This window comes from Vigna radiata, chromosome 3 (genome assembly GCF_000741045.1).
Source record: "Vigna radiata var. radiata cultivar VC1973A chromosome 3, Vradiata_ver6, whole genome shotgun sequence".
Lineage (NCBI taxonomy): Eukaryota > Viridiplantae > Streptophyta > Magnoliopsida > Fabales > Fabaceae > Vigna > Vigna radiata.
Genome location: NC_028353.1, coordinates 6,950,204 through 6,964,416, shown reverse-complemented (window position 1 = coordinate 6,964,416; position 14,213 = coordinate 6,950,204). Strand labels below are relative to the sequence as shown.

The window sequence follows — 14,213 nt, the reverse complement described above, 5'->3', positions numbered from 1 at the left end:
CACGTAACCTAACAATCTGATTACACTGTTACACGTCAACAACTCACTAACTCCGTTATAGACAAATTAACGGAAAGGANTCAATTGTTCCAATTTTGATGAAATTGGGATCCAATTGAGATTTTCAGAAAGAAAGGGACTAAATTGATATTTGAGGCGAAAATAGGAACCAAGTGAATGATTAAACTTTTTTTAATAATGAATATGTTGAGTAGTTTAACTTTTAGAGACAAATTGAACAGCTTTAATTTATTAAAATAACATTTCTTTATTTTATAATTTTTAAAAAACTTTTAGCAGATTGTGAACTAAGGATATAATCGTCATTCGCCAATTTGGTTGATTTACATTCTGCATCTTGCACCATTGTATAAAATTTCAGAGCTTTATTCAAGACTGCAATTTCAGGATATTTATAAAAATGAACAGTACTATCAACTCAATAAATTTTGCATCACCCAATATTTTATAGCAGACAAATTAGTAGAGTTGTTTCTTAAAAAGTAAAGATAATGATATTTGACAATACTATTTTATAATATTTTAATATTATTTACGTGTTATTTTATGAATGATGTATGTTTATATTTATAATTATTATTGTTATTTGTAGAATAATTTTGGATTTTGACAATATAAAATATTATAAAAAAATGTTATCATTCTCGTAAAGAAAAATATATATTTCGCGGTGACTCAATAAACCGAATTTTAGGTGAAGCATCAATTTCATCCGCTAAAGATTAATGATATATTTCAATAAAAGGAGAATCTCAAATTCAGAAAATATTGAGATTCCATTTATGTCACCTAAATTTTATAATATAAGTATTTGTTTAAATTTAAAACTATTTATTTTATTTTTCTTTCAAGTGGATAAAAAAAAGTAAATCTCTTTCACATTTATATCTCTATAAAAGAAGTGTTAAAACAATTATATGTTTAAATTTGTGAACTTTTTTCTAGATATTATTTTTATTTAATGGGAGCCAACTAAAATTTAATATATTAAAATGACGAGACAGTACATTTTCCATTTCTAATAAGTAACAAAATGAAAAATAATACTTCCGAACTAAAATAATAATTTAACAATTATCATATTATGATGATATGAATGAATAATTAATGGATAAGTTAAATGTTTAAATGAGAGTTTATATGCTATTGTTATTCAATATATACTTATTTATTTGTGTTGTTTTCTTGGTTAGAGTAAGAAATTTAATTTGGTGCCCATCTGAGTACATTATTGGTAAGAAATTTAATTTGGTGTCCTTTTCCCACTATTAATTATGTCTTAGAAATTTCAAAGTAAAAACCCATCTTCTTCTTCCTTTGAAGACAAAAGGGTTGACTTGACTTCACTTACATGATTCCACTCTTGTTTCTTAATCCCTGTTCTTACATCCATGAACTGCTTAATTATACCTCATTCAATCTCTGTGCTTTTGGTGGTAAAATATTTTTCTGCACACTTCAAATTTCAATCTCTGTGCTTTTGGTGCTTCTCAAGTCAACCCCTGTTATTGTTTTCCATCTTCACTTCAACAGTTTTCACCACTTTGTATGTTCATCCTTTTGCAGTGGCAGCTTAGATGTCGCTAGCCACTAGAATGGACACCCAGAGGGAAACGAGTATTGTTTTTGAGACATTCACGTGGAAGATTCAAAATTTCTCAAAACAAAACACCAAGAAACTACAATCCAAGGCCTTCCGAATCCGAGGTTATAAATGGTACTGTCAAATGATTTTAGTTTCTGTGCTCTTTCTTGTTTTGATCTTAATTTTAGTTTTTAGTTTTCATTATTAACTGTTTTATTCTTCACAATCACCTTTCAGGCGTATTCGTTTGTATCCATTAATGAGAAATGTCGACCATTTTTCGTTATATCTGATGGTTGCGGATTCTTTACCACCCTACGGATGGAACAGAAACACATATTTCAAGTTATCTCTGATTAATCAATTGGATGAGAATAAATCGGTTGTAAAGGGTAATTGTTTCTTGATTTTACCTTTCATTGATGGTTTCGTGGTATAAATAATTGATATAATTGGTATAAGTGAGTCTAAAAATGAAAAAAATTAATACATTATTTAAAGGTTTTGAGTTAGATGTGATGTTAATTTTTTATCTGTTAGATTTTGTTTTCATTGTTGTTTATCTCTATTAAGTTTCTTTTGTTTGTTGGATCTGCTATGATCATCCTAAATATTTAGATATTCAGTGGTAATCTTTGGTTAGTTTGTCCTTAAACAGTTGCTGTGATATTTTCAGAGACTCAGCAGAAGTTCAATGGCGGATATCGTAGTTGGGGCTCATTTTTTGTGAACCGAAGTGTCTTCTTTGACTCAAAGCAAGGGTATCTTGTGAACGACACATGCATCATTGAAGCTCATGTTTGTGTCTCCGATCTTAGTACAATTGAAGTTAACAAATTGAACACAATCTCTGCTAAGTTAGGTGATGAAGGAAGAAGAAATTCAGAATCCACAGAGCAGGAAGATGATAAAGAAACAGAAACAGAAACATCAGATGAGTGTGAGACGCTTAGTTCAAGCAGCTGTGGATCTAGTCAAACAGAAGGGGAAGTTAAAAGTTCGGATTTGACGCTAAAAGACCTTCTAGATTTGGCGAGTTTAGGGAAAGAAGAAGCAGCTTTTGTTCCACTGTTGGAAGAGGCATGCATATGGCATCCTTCCCTTATAAGAAGCCAGAGGAAAAGTTCAAGATGGTTTAAACTATGGGCATTCACATCCTTAGGTCAAGTTCTATACTTACTCAAGACAAGTAAAGCAAAGGATATGAATGAAGATGCATGCAATCGTCTTCATGGGTTATGGGAGGAACTTGTTAAACATTCGGGATTTCAGTTGTCTTGGTTGGAGCCTTATGTTCAATCTGCATTGGGTATGAAAGCTCATTTGGAAAAGACAGAAGAGGTCAACAAACTCAAAGACAGTGTTGTTGCTTTGGAGATCAAAATGAAGAAGCTGAGGGGAGAATTGGCAGCTGCAGAAGCTGAGTTTGAGGTAACAAGGAGGGCATTGCTTGAGGCCAGAAAAGGTTTCATAGAGTTGGATTTTAATTCTGAATTAGGTTATGCTATGTTTTAGACACTATAATATTGTATGTATATGGCAAATGTACAAAAATAGTATTTTCTTTTTTAATTACTGAAATGCATACTTTGTGAAAGAAATTATGAAAATTGATAAGTTGTATCATTTTGATAAAATTGTGTGGATAATATTATTTTAATGCAAAATATTTTTAAGTTGGATGTCGTATTAAAGTCACACGATTTTAGTATATTTTGAATTAAAATTGTACCGGGACAGCGTAACTTTAATTCACTTTCAATAATTAGACTAGTATAACTTTAATTTGAATTTTTTGTTACATTTATTTAATTATTATACTCATCTAACCAATTAATAAATACATTTGTCTAATATTTATTAATAGATTTGTATATTTTATATGTTGAATAACTTATTTAATGTATAATGTTAGAATTGTCTAATAAATGAATGAGAGGGTTTAATATATAAATAGAAAAATAGGTATTAAAGTAGCTTTATTCTATTAGATGGTTTAATGTGATTATAAATAAAAGCTTGACAATTCTTGTAAGTTAAAATTCATTTTCAAGGTATCATCAAATTAAAAAGGGAAAATAAAACGCATATTTTTAAAATATCAAAATTCTCCATTTAATTATAAAAAAGAATGAGAAGAGAAAATAAAATTATATGACGAGTCAGTTTTATTTTAATAAAAAATTAAGTTAACTTTTTTCAGTAGTATCTTTTTTACGGCAACAGGGATAACATGATTTTAATATATGCCACAAAGAACCAATGTCATGATTAAGTGTACACCTTAAAATAGTAAAAGAAAAAAATTACTGAGGGTTGAAACTAACCTAAGTGGTTGTTCTCCCTTGCAATATATTATAAATTACAAATGTAATTTTATACTTTCTCCATGCATGTGTGGCTTGTATCGTAGCCTCATATCAGATACAAGAGGACGTAACATAGAAAGAATTATGAAAGTACAGAATGCCCTAACACTTAAAATGACTGTTCACTGTATATGTAGTTATTCGCTGAGTTCAATTTCAGGCTCCGTGCTTCTTGGAATATGAATGTCAACGAAAAATTGAATTAGGAGGTGAAAAGGAGTTCTCCCGTTGGATCTCATATCTACAATACTCTGTACGATAGTATACCATCAATAGTCTCAATAACCAATCGGTTCATGCGCACTAGAAGTAGCAAGTATGATCTTGTTTTGGGCCCTGAATACACAGACAGCAGCATATTTGAGGCTATACGTGTGACTAAAGGATGGCAGAGAAAGATTTTGTCATGAGTGAGAATAAATCACAAGCAACAGATTGCTGTTTTCCATAGGTCAAATCAGAAGAAAGATAAGGGCAAGGATGGTACAGTAAGACTACCTAATTCAAATGAGGGAATTTCATCTTGGTGGAAGTAGCTGCATCCATTGGTCTTCTTGCTTAGGCTGGAATTAATCTTGTCGACGGCTCCAAGTAGATCCTAGAAGATCAAGTTGCACAAGAACCACAAAAAAAATCTCAAGGTTAATAGGAAATTTCTTACGAACACGTGATTGCCAAGTCAAATTATCGTTGATTTTATATTTTGAAGCTTAACCAAAACCAAGGGAAATAATGGCATAGGTTAGGTACATTACTGAAATTCATCCCTTAGACCTTAGTATTTTGTCACAGTATCTAGAATCTAAAAGCCTTATATGCTTAAAAAAATGAAGACTTATATAATACAGTAAATAAAAGTAGATATCCTGGAACTTCAATATGACTTCCATATGACTGGTGCATGTTTAGACCTTTTAAGCACTGCGCATTTGTTGTAAGTGGTATATAAAGATAAACTTTATTTAAGAAATTATTTTCTTCGTTCATTTCGCTGACAACAATAAAATTGCCACGTCACTTTTTTGATTTTAAATGTTCAGATAATAATGGTGAAAACAATAAAAATTTCAAGATTACATGCAAAAAAATGGACATCCATGAGAAATAATCAACAACCTTAGTGTATAATCAATCGAGAAACCATGTTTAGAAAATAGAATATTTTAGAGATTTCAGCTGGCTTGGCAAAAAAAACTTTCTAATTTCAGGTATATGTTTAAAACAATAACTAACATTTGTAAGTAAGTTATTTTTTCCTTGAAAAAAATAAGCTAATTTTATGAACATGAAAAGTTGATCTCATGATTACTTTCCAACAACTTTTTTCAAGTTTTACACATACTCTTTTGTTACATAAACAATTTTTTTTATACAAATAAAATTAATTATTTTAAAATAACTTTTTCAACACATTTATCTAAAAACAATTTGTAATTATAATCCATTACTACAATAATATTTTACAGTATCTCAAAAACACTGAATAAAATGCCTCACCTCCCATGACGCTAGACCCTTCATGTAAGCAGGAAGACATTCAAATTCGCTCTTCAATATCTGTAACCTGGGACTCGGAACTTCAGCTGACTTTAAATTCTCATTCTCTGACACTAAATTTTATTTGGGGTAAGAAAAACTGATAAAGAAACTCCATATGCTGAAGGATAAAACATTTTAAACAGGAAATAATTCGATTACCAACAGGTAAGAACTTGCTTCCTTCAGACGACACAACAGGTTGATCTTGCTGCCTAAATTCTTGTAATCTGTTCACCCATAGCTTTGGGAATGAGAATCGTGTAAAAATTATCAATAGAAATGCAGAAAATCCGACAACAGTTAAATGATATCCATAATTTTGAACTTACTTCTTCTCAGGTTCGTGTGATGACAAATCACCTGAATGCGTAGATGAAAAAATAGTGGAAAAAAATGGAATTAGCGACTCACAATTATTAATATGAGAAAAGGATAGTTTTCATGTAATCAATAATATTACCAGTACTATTACTGGGAAAAATGGATAAACCTTAACAATAAAAAAACTTGCAACTAATTAAAAGCAGGGCAATGGAATCCTCCCAAATTAACAAGCACGCTTATGGAGGCAAGTGGAATTCACTACCTTCAGATGCTAAGGTGGCTAGATATGCATCTGACAGCCCAAACTTTTTCAAGCTCAAAGACTCATCAAGTCTGAAGAGAGTTAAGGGAAGTAAATAGGTATTATCATAAACTGAGCAATGACTCAACTGAACGATTATCATATTAATAGTCAACCAATTTTCAGAGCTTTACACACAAATTTCGGGAAATAAAAGTACGAAATTAAATAAAATAATTAAAAAATTGAAAAGACAATCGCATGTCATTCCGAGCCTAAAATCAATCTAATTGCAGCACTTTACCTGATTCTGATAAAATCCTTTTGCTATATTTTCACTCCATGTTAAATCTATTTAGAAGCTGGAAATCGTATATATTGAGATTTAGTGAAAGAAAGTAAATGAGGCATAAGATAAGGATACAAAGCATCTTCTTCGAAACTTTTGAAGCTAGGATCGGCCGCGGAGAGTGATCCATAGAAAGAAGATGGACTGTCCAATTTGTCTTCCGGATCTTGATGCTGTATATCCTCGACTTCATCCTCCTCCTCAATATCAGGAACTGAATCAAGAAAATAAAATCCAACAAAACAGAGAATCACGAAGCAGAAAGATGTTAGGTTATATTAGGTGTTTTTTTTTGTGCGTTTTGGAAGTACCAGGAGTGTAACCGCGGCTCTGGAGATGCTCTTGGAGTTGAAGCAGATCAGAGTGGTTCTTCTTGTACAGTTCATTGCAGTGACCTAGGAGCTCTTCGAAAGAGACAGTGCCGAAGGACATGGAGTCGAGCATATCTAGGTCGGCGGTGGCGGCGGATACGCGGCGATTTAGGCATTGCGTGAAGATAGACGACGCGGAATCTGTTACGATAGTGGAAGAATTTGAATTGAATTTGCTTAGCACACAGACAGAAGAATTAGAAAAGGAGAGAAAAGAGTACCGAGAGGAATAGGTCGGCGATCGATGGATTGCTTGAGGGCATCGGAAGAGGAGTGGAGGTGGTTGCAGAAAGCAGCCAATGCGTTGCAGAAGCTGGAAATCGGATCCTCCGCCATCGTCTTTTTCCTCTCTCCCAATTGCATTTCCATTTCCTCTTTGTACCTGTCATTTCGAATTTCTTAGTCAAATATCAAAATGGCGGGATATCTTATCATTAATTTATTTTTATTTATATTAGTATACACTGTTCTATCACCAAGCGCTTGTAGCTCAGTGGATAGAGCGTCTGTTTCCTAAGCAGAAGGTCGTAGGTTCGACCCCTACCTGGCGCGTACCTCGTATATGGGTATTTTAACATCCTTGTCATATATTCACTATCGAAAAAGATTATTATTTATATTATATTTTTTGTAATTATTTAAATACTATATCCGTGTCGTTATTATCCTTAGGCTCAGTGTTTCTTATATGTTAAACATTTGACAAAAGATTAATAATATAATTCGAATGATATTTTAGTGACAGATAGCAATATTTGATTTATTTATTTGATGCTTTTTCATTTCAATTCGTATCAAAATTCCTTGGTGTTTTAGAAAAAAAAGTAGAAAATCTTGTGAAGATCATTCATTACAAACACAGTCTGCTATCACTGTGTGTACATGTCTTCAAACTGCTGGCAGAGTCATATATATCCATTGCCTATAACCTTAATATACAGTTATATACCTCAAAATGTGACTAACAACTCTGCTCGTGTAACAGCTGAAAGAAACACTAGTAATATTTACACTCAAAACGTATATGGTTTCATCCATCTTCAAGTTCTTTTTTTTTTTTTATTTTGTGCATGTGGATTTAAGTGAATTCTCCTGTGAGTGCAGAAGCAGCTCTACGAATGGCTCTGGCAACTCTCCAGATCTCATGTTGAATTGATGCTAGCCTTTCTGTTTCAGTTACACCAGTAGAACCAGTAATAGAATCAGAAATCCCAGGGAAGAAATTGAGTCTTTCATTGTTGCTTGACGGCCCATACACCTGTATATAACAAAATGTCAGGTTTTCATTCACAAAATACAATGATGATGGCATATTATATTTCATAATTAACATTTGTATATAACAAAATGTCAGGTTTTCATTCACAAAATACAATGATGATGGCATATTATATTTCATAATTAACAGACACACTCACGAGATGCTTGAACCACTGCCTTCCTTGAAGTCCATCTGCATCCAAGAACCCTTTTTCAGCAAGCATTAGTCTGTCATTCAATGCTCGTTTTTTGATATCCACAACACAGCCTTCTGTTTCTTGCAATCTCAGTTTCTGCAGTTCAAAACAAAGAAAGACAAGCATAAATACATGGCAATAAGATATATCATTCAATGAAACCCGTAGCAGTTACTTTGGTTTTACCTTTGATTCATCATCAGCTTCTTTGGCAGCGGAAGCAAATTCTTCAATTGAAAGAGTTAATGGATGTAGGGAAATTTTCTGATCTACCAAGTTGCTCAACATGTTTTTGTACAGCTGCCCAAAGCAGGTAAAGATTATATAATTCATATATGAATGATTTGCAACTAACATATTGAGCCAATTATATAATCAACAACATTTTATAATCGACAATAATATCACAACAACTTTTTTCAATTCATTTCTCACTGTTAGTTTCAACCCTTTGTTAATCTACTATTCTTTCTTATTAAATAAAAAGGGATTAAATTTTTGAACTTTAACGCAAAATTTAAATTCATCCATATATGAAACTTTGATACAATTTGATCCTCAAACTTTAAAAATAAATGGATACAGTCTTCTTAATCCAATTGCATTAAATTTTTTTGACATTTCAAGTGACATCTTGGGTTGAAGTTTGAGTTGTTTACACCATTTGGTATATCATAGCTCAAATGTTAATTTGGAAGACTGTTTAACATCATTAAGCTAAAAAGACTAAACCTATTCATTTTTAAAATTATAAACCAAGATGTATCAAAATTTTGAACAAAAACAAACTCCAATCTTTAATGTAAAGACTAAAAACATATTTAACCTAATAAAAAAATGTGCTTTAGGTAAAAACAAAACAATTAAATAGAATTTAAAAAGATCATATTTAAAATATTTCTATGTTTGCCAAGAAAAAATGTTAGCTAAGAAGCTAGTTTAAACAAGAGGTAAACATAACTGCACACCTGTAACTCATTTGCATATGAAACGTAATTGAAAGGAAGAATGGGATCGCCAGCTAAGTGAAGGGCTAGAAGCCCCCAAACTCCTGTAACTAGTATAACAAAGAACAAAAAAGTTACATCTTATGGATGCCACATGGATTAACAGTTAACTGAAAAATAGAAATTTGCACTCCATATTATGCAGTTAAAAGAAAAATCTAACCAGCAACATGGCGGTGGAAGAATGGATCTGCATACTCTGCCATCCAGTTATAGGAGTCGAATGCAGTGTGATAGACGGGAAAATCTGAAAATGGGAAAGAGATTATTGCATCACAGATTATAAGATATCAACGTCTATGGATACATGGCATATTTATTAAGCATATTGGGCTACAAATCATTTAATTTTGTATTACAAGACTTCACATAAATCAGACAGAATCTTCTAGAGATGAGGTATGTACCTCTTCCATAATATATATCAATGGATGGAACCCCTGCGTGTTGCACAAATGGAGCAAAATCAGAATCAACTCCACTGAGCCTCTGAATCTGTAATCCAGAAAACGAAAAGTGGTAAGCAATGAGAATATAAAACAAACTTAAACCCACTTCAAAACCCACAGTGTCCTAATACAATTACAAAATTCAAGTGTCTTCATTACAAAAACCTCAGATATCATATCCTACTATTAAAACAAATCTGTCATGTAGAATTAAAAAGCAATAGAGATAATCTCAAAAAATATGTTAGGCAAGTGCAAACAAATACTTGGCCAGCAGTGACAAAAAGCATTACCTTATTGCTTCCAGCAGAAGCAGCAGCCCAATTCTCATATATTGATACACCCTCAGAATCAGGATCCTTGACCTGAAATTAAAGCAAAAGCTGATTGATGTTCAAAATTACTGAACTACTAAGAGCAAGTATGATACATGTGTAAATAATTATCTATACGTATGTTTGCACATGCATTTAAAAATGATAATAACTTCAAAGGAATACCTTTTTTGTGACCTCAAGAATAAGACTGTCTAGTTGAGGAGTTGAACCAACAAAAAAACCAGGACCCTGAGCAGCACAGTCCACATTAAGGTATGCTACAGCTTTGGAACCCAGATTAATAAGGTTTTGTTCAACCCATTCAGTAGATCCTATCTACACAAACAAATAAACTTGATTTAGAGAGAATGTTACAGGAAAGGACAGCATCATTGAAATTAAGCAAACTCGTCTGGTTAGATAGTAAGCATATCTGAAAGATGAAGAAGGAACATTGAAGTAAACTGGGAAGAAAATTGTAACCAGTATCAACAAGAATTTTGCTACAGCAAGGCAAGAAAATAAATTATAGAATAGTTTCACTGAATATCCAAATACTACATGTCACTAGCTTACCAACAACCACTGACACCACATTACTATGAGGGCTGTTAGAGCAGATACTAAGAAATATGAACCAAAATCATAAACCATAAATCCTGGCCATGTTCTACGTCATTCCTGGGTCCTGGGTTCACGTCAGTTGTCATGAAGGAAAATTACTTACCATCCCAAATTCCTCTGCATCCCAACTGCAGAGAATTATTGTCCTCCTTGGCTTCCACCCCAAGCCTAACAGAACAGAAAACCGACGAGCAATGTCAAGTAGTGCAGCTGTTCCACTGCTGGGATCAACAGCACCATACGTCCATGCATCTCTGTGGTTCCCAAGCAGAACACATCGATCAGGTTCTTCTGACCCCTTTATGACAGCAAAAACATTTTGAATGTTGGCCACCTTTTTTTCATCCTGAAAAAATGAAAATGGATAAAAAAATACACCCCAAACACTAGTAGCATAAGTGGAAATCATTTGACACTTACTCGTGCTTATGATCCTTTCAAATATATTTCAACTGATGATAAAGTATTAGAAAATTTGAAGGTTCCCCATAAAAGACGAGAACCAGTCAACAAGCATAGCATGGTTCGCTTCAAGAATGTCTTGTCTACCATACTTTTCGCATTTGAAAAGTATTGGCTAAACCAAAATTAAAAAAAAAAAAACTTTCAAATTTGCTGCCTTAGCCCCTACTAGTTATCTTTGCCAAGTACAAACTAGTGTTGGAAGAACTGTTTGGTTTGTTTCAGCAAGAACAGGTAGGGCCAACAACTTTTACTGACAAAAAATAGAATGTAAAGAAGCAAAAGAAAGCTACTTTTCAAAGCCAAAAACACCGAAAAGCATTTACAGGCTTTTGGGTCGAGAGAGACTGTATTATACTGCATTCAACTCACCTGGTAAGTGAAATTGAGGACGGTGGGACCCGGACCAACATGCCTGACCTTAGACCTTAGGGTGACCCTCCATTCAAGGGGCACAGGAGAACCCCCAAGAGAGGACAAAATAGAGTCAGCCACCTCAGCTGATAAAGGCATAGATGGAATTTTGGGAAACCTTTTCAAAACCTCACTATCTTCCAATCCCAGTGTCTCGCCACCCTCAACCCCAGCCCAACCCGGAGTAAGTGGGTCCCCTATTCCTCCCCTCATCACGTGTCCCCTCTCAAACCCCTTCCGCCACGTGTCACCCTCGCCGTAAACCAAAACCGCCGCAGCTCCGTGCGCCTCTGCTCTCTCCACTACTGCGCTGCGCCCCATCTCACCGCCCTTCCGCACCATCACCACGCACCCACTCACGTTCACTCCCATCGCAGCCAGCGCGCGGTAGTCCCTCTCCCTCCCGTAGTTTGCAAACACCGCACTCGCGTGCACCGCGCCGGACGGCGAATACGCGTGGTAGGCCGGAACCACGCCCGCGGCTGCTGGCTCCGTGAGGCGGAGGCTCACCGAGGGGCCTTCGCTAAAATGCGCTGAGAGGGAGGAGTGAACCGGGAAAGAGAGGAGCGTGGTGTAGGTCGCCGTGTGGGTCTTGAGTCCTAATGAAGTGAAGTGGTTGAGGACGTAGTTGGCGACATCGGAGCCGGGTTTTGTTCCGGCGAGGTGAGGGTGCAGGGTGAGGGCACGGAGGTAGGAAGAAATGGTGGAGTTTGAGGAAGAGGAGAGAAAAAGTTTTTCCACCTGAGAGAGGTTTTGAGAGGAGGAGGAAGGTGTAGAAGAGTGAGGGAAATGCAGAGCATAGAAACCCAGAATGCAGAGTATCAGCACCACCACCATGGTACTCAAAGGTGAGGGCTTTGTTGTCAAAACGTTCATGGGTTTAGGCATCATTTTGTGAAGAAGAAGGAGAAGAAGAAACAGAGTAGACTCTGTTCAAGGAAGAAAGAATGAGTAGACTCTGTTCTTCACTTTTGAATTATTATTATATTATTGTTGCTGTTGTTATAAACACTATTTGAAGTGGCTTTTTATATAGGAAATGATAGGATGGTAATCTTTTTAGCAGGGAAAAAGAGATACGTTTTGTGATTATTATAAGGGTTGGGAAGAGGTGGATGACAGTGAGGGAGGGTGAACTGTGTCTGGATCCATGCACGATGGAGGTTTGAGTCACAATGTCAATTTGTCCCCAGAACAATCCAAGTTAGTCTAACCAGCACCTTTTGTCACTACTCATATAACATCTTTTTCTATCGTAATAAATAATATATATACTTTCTCATTAGATTTTAGAGTGAGATGCGTTAAAAAAAAAGTAATAGTAGTATTTAGTATTATATTTTGACTAATAATATTTACTTCCAATATATCTTATTCAAAAGAATTATTAAGGTTCAAACAAGTTTTAAAGGTCAAAAACTATTTACAAAATGATGCAATATAAGCTTTTGAGATATTTTATCAATTCTTTTTAATAGGACCAATTTTGGACAGACGACATTTATTATAAATAAAAGAGTATTTTGACAATTTTTATATGCAGAATCAATTAAGCGTTTTTTTATAAGATATAATAATAATATTTTATGATGAGTAATTAAATAATAATCAACTAGTTCTCTATATTTTATATATAGATCCTAAGAATATAACCTGAAGATGTGGCTATAAATAAAGAAAAAAAGGTGGTGCAGAAGCAGACATAAAAATGAAAGCTTTGCCTTTTTCTTTTTGATATAAGTTTTTGAAAATTGATGTGTGTCTGGTTGGTGCGAAAAGAGAATGAGAATCGATGTCTTGTTTGTGTTCCACTAGGAGATCCACGGGAAAGGGAGAGTGGATGTCCACGCCTGTATGAGTGGGGAGAGCATCCATTATGTCTGTTTGGACAGAGATTGTGATAATGGGAGATGGATGAAGAAGCAATGATTATAAAATGGTTTTCTTTGGGCAGAGGAACCTAGGTGAGACCCAGGATGTTCCCTAAGATTCTCCTGAGTCTACACACAACTCTCCACGTGGGGCCTTTTAAGATTTGAAGCTATTTAACGGAATTCTGATTTGCTCGATGCCAAGCTTACTGGGGTTATCTTATCCGCTAACCGAATGGGGCTTAGGATCAAGTGGCTGGCAGAATTATGGCATTTTTTGGTTCGATCTGGTAAGCCTTCCCCGTTAGTTCATCACTCAAACAGTTATAGAAAAGGACTGCATGGCGTTACGCGAGGGCAGCCTAGGTAGATAAGATTCAGTTAAGATCATTGCAAGTGACAGCCTTTTCAATGTGGCTGACCTCCACAGCCAAAAGCAGACATGACAAAACATAAACCACGTGGCTCCCATTAACGTTAAGGAATTAGCTGTTGCTGTTAACATGTCAGTTTCAAGTCAAGTCTCAGTGATTTTCCTCATCTGTCATGTCAGCTTTACAGTTTTTCTGCCCAAGTTGAGTATGTTGCTGACCCAACGCCATCAAACTGCGCAGCTCAATTCTTTAGTTATCCTGCTTGATCCCGGTCATGAAGCCATGGTCACTAGAAGGCAATATTGGGATGAAAAATTCACTGCACAAAGTAAATAACTGAAGAAAGTGATGTTATGACCATCCCTTTTAATTTCTTTCTGTATATAATATAATATATAAAGCTAAGGATAATTAAGGTTCTCTGAACTGAAAAAAACAA

The 14,213-nt window shown here is 34.6% G+C and overlaps 3 protein-coding genes and 1 non-coding gene across 4 annotated transcripts; 2 read left to right on the top strand and 2 right to left on the bottom strand.

Annotated features, from left to right (window-relative positions):
• The first annotated feature begins 1,287 nt into the window (after positions 1–1,287).
• LOC106757398 (MATH domain and coiled-coil domain-containing protein At3g58270) lies at positions 1,288–3,194 on the top strand. Its single transcript, XM_014640062.2, has 4 exons — positions 1,288–1,457; positions 1,588–1,738; positions 1,844–1,998; positions 2,283–3,194. Exons 2-4 carry the CDS (start codon positions 1,599–1,601, stop codon positions 3,119–3,121), a joined length of 1,134 nt encoding a protein of 377 aa, XP_014495548.1. The 5' UTR covers positions 1,288–1,457; positions 1,588–1,598; the 3' UTR covers positions 3,122–3,194.
• Positions 3,195–3,929: 735 nt separating this feature from the next.
• LOC106757368 lies at positions 3,930–7,388 on the bottom strand. The gene is made up of 9 exons (XM_014640026.2): positions 7,021–7,388; positions 6,740–6,940; positions 6,504–6,642; positions 6,101–6,171; positions 5,844–5,874; positions 5,674–5,741; positions 5,473–5,585; positions 4,474–4,573; positions 3,930–4,311 (listed from the first exon to the last, which is right to left on the bottom strand). Exons 1-9 carry the CDS (start codon positions 7,166–7,168, stop codon positions 4,217–4,219), a joined length of 966 nt encoding a protein of 321 aa, XP_014495512.1. The 5' UTR covers positions 7,169–7,388; the 3' UTR covers positions 3,930–4,216.
• On the top strand, positions 7,279–7,351 carry TRNAR-CCU. The gene has a single exon. It is a non-coding gene; the product is annotated as a tRNA-Arg (tRNA).
• A 227-nt stretch (positions 7,389–7,615) lies between the features above and the next one.
• On the bottom strand, positions 7,616–12,808 carry LOC106757990 (probable glutamate carboxypeptidase AMP1). The gene is made up of 10 exons (XM_014640866.2): positions 11,488–12,808; positions 10,757–10,999; positions 10,213–10,365; positions 10,006–10,077; positions 9,671–9,758; positions 9,427–9,510; positions 9,225–9,313; positions 8,443–8,556; positions 8,218–8,352; positions 7,616–8,057 (listed from the first exon to the last, which is right to left on the bottom strand). Exons 1-10 carry the CDS (start codon positions 12,418–12,420, stop codon positions 7,878–7,880), a joined length of 2,091 nt encoding a protein of 696 aa, XP_014496352.1. The 5' UTR covers positions 12,421–12,808; the 3' UTR covers positions 7,616–7,877.
• Positions 12,809–14,213: the final 1,405 nt, after the last annotated feature.

Coding starts and splice junctions, on each gene's coding strand:
- LOC106757398 (XM_014640062.2), top strand. CDS start 1,599: ATGTCGCTAGCCACTAGAATGGACACCCAGAGGGAAACGAGTATTGTT. Junction 1,739..1,843: donor CGAATCCGAGGTTATAAATG/GTACTGTCAAAT, acceptor ATCACCTTTCAG/GCGTATTCGTTTGTATCCAT. Junction 1,999..2,282: donor GAATAAATCGGTTGTAAAGG/GTAATTGTTTCT, acceptor TGATATTTTCAG/AGACTCAGCAGAAGTTCAAT.
- LOC106757368 (XM_014640026.2), bottom strand. CDS start 7,168: ATGGAAATGCAATTGGGAGAGAGGAAAAAGACGATGGCGGAGGATCCG. Junction 5,742..5,843: donor TCACACGAACCTGAGAAGAA/GTAAGTTCAAAA, acceptor ATGGGTGAACAG/ATTACAAGAATTTAGGCAGC. Junction 4,312..4,473: donor AATTCCCTCATTTGAATTAG/GTAGTCTTACTG, acceptor CTGTGTATTCAG/GGCCCAAAACAAGATCATAC.
- LOC106757990 (XM_014640866.2), bottom strand. CDS start 12,420: ATGATGCCTAAACCCATGAACGTTTTGACAACAAAGCCCTCACCTTTG. Junction 10,078..10,212: donor TTCTTGAGGTCACAAAAAAG/GTATTCCTTTGA, acceptor CTTTAATTTCAG/GTCAAGGATCCTGATTCTGA. Junction 8,557..9,224: donor CATATGCAAATGAGTTACAG/GTGTGCAGTTAT, acceptor TGCTTTGGGCAG/CTGTACAAAAACATGTTGAG.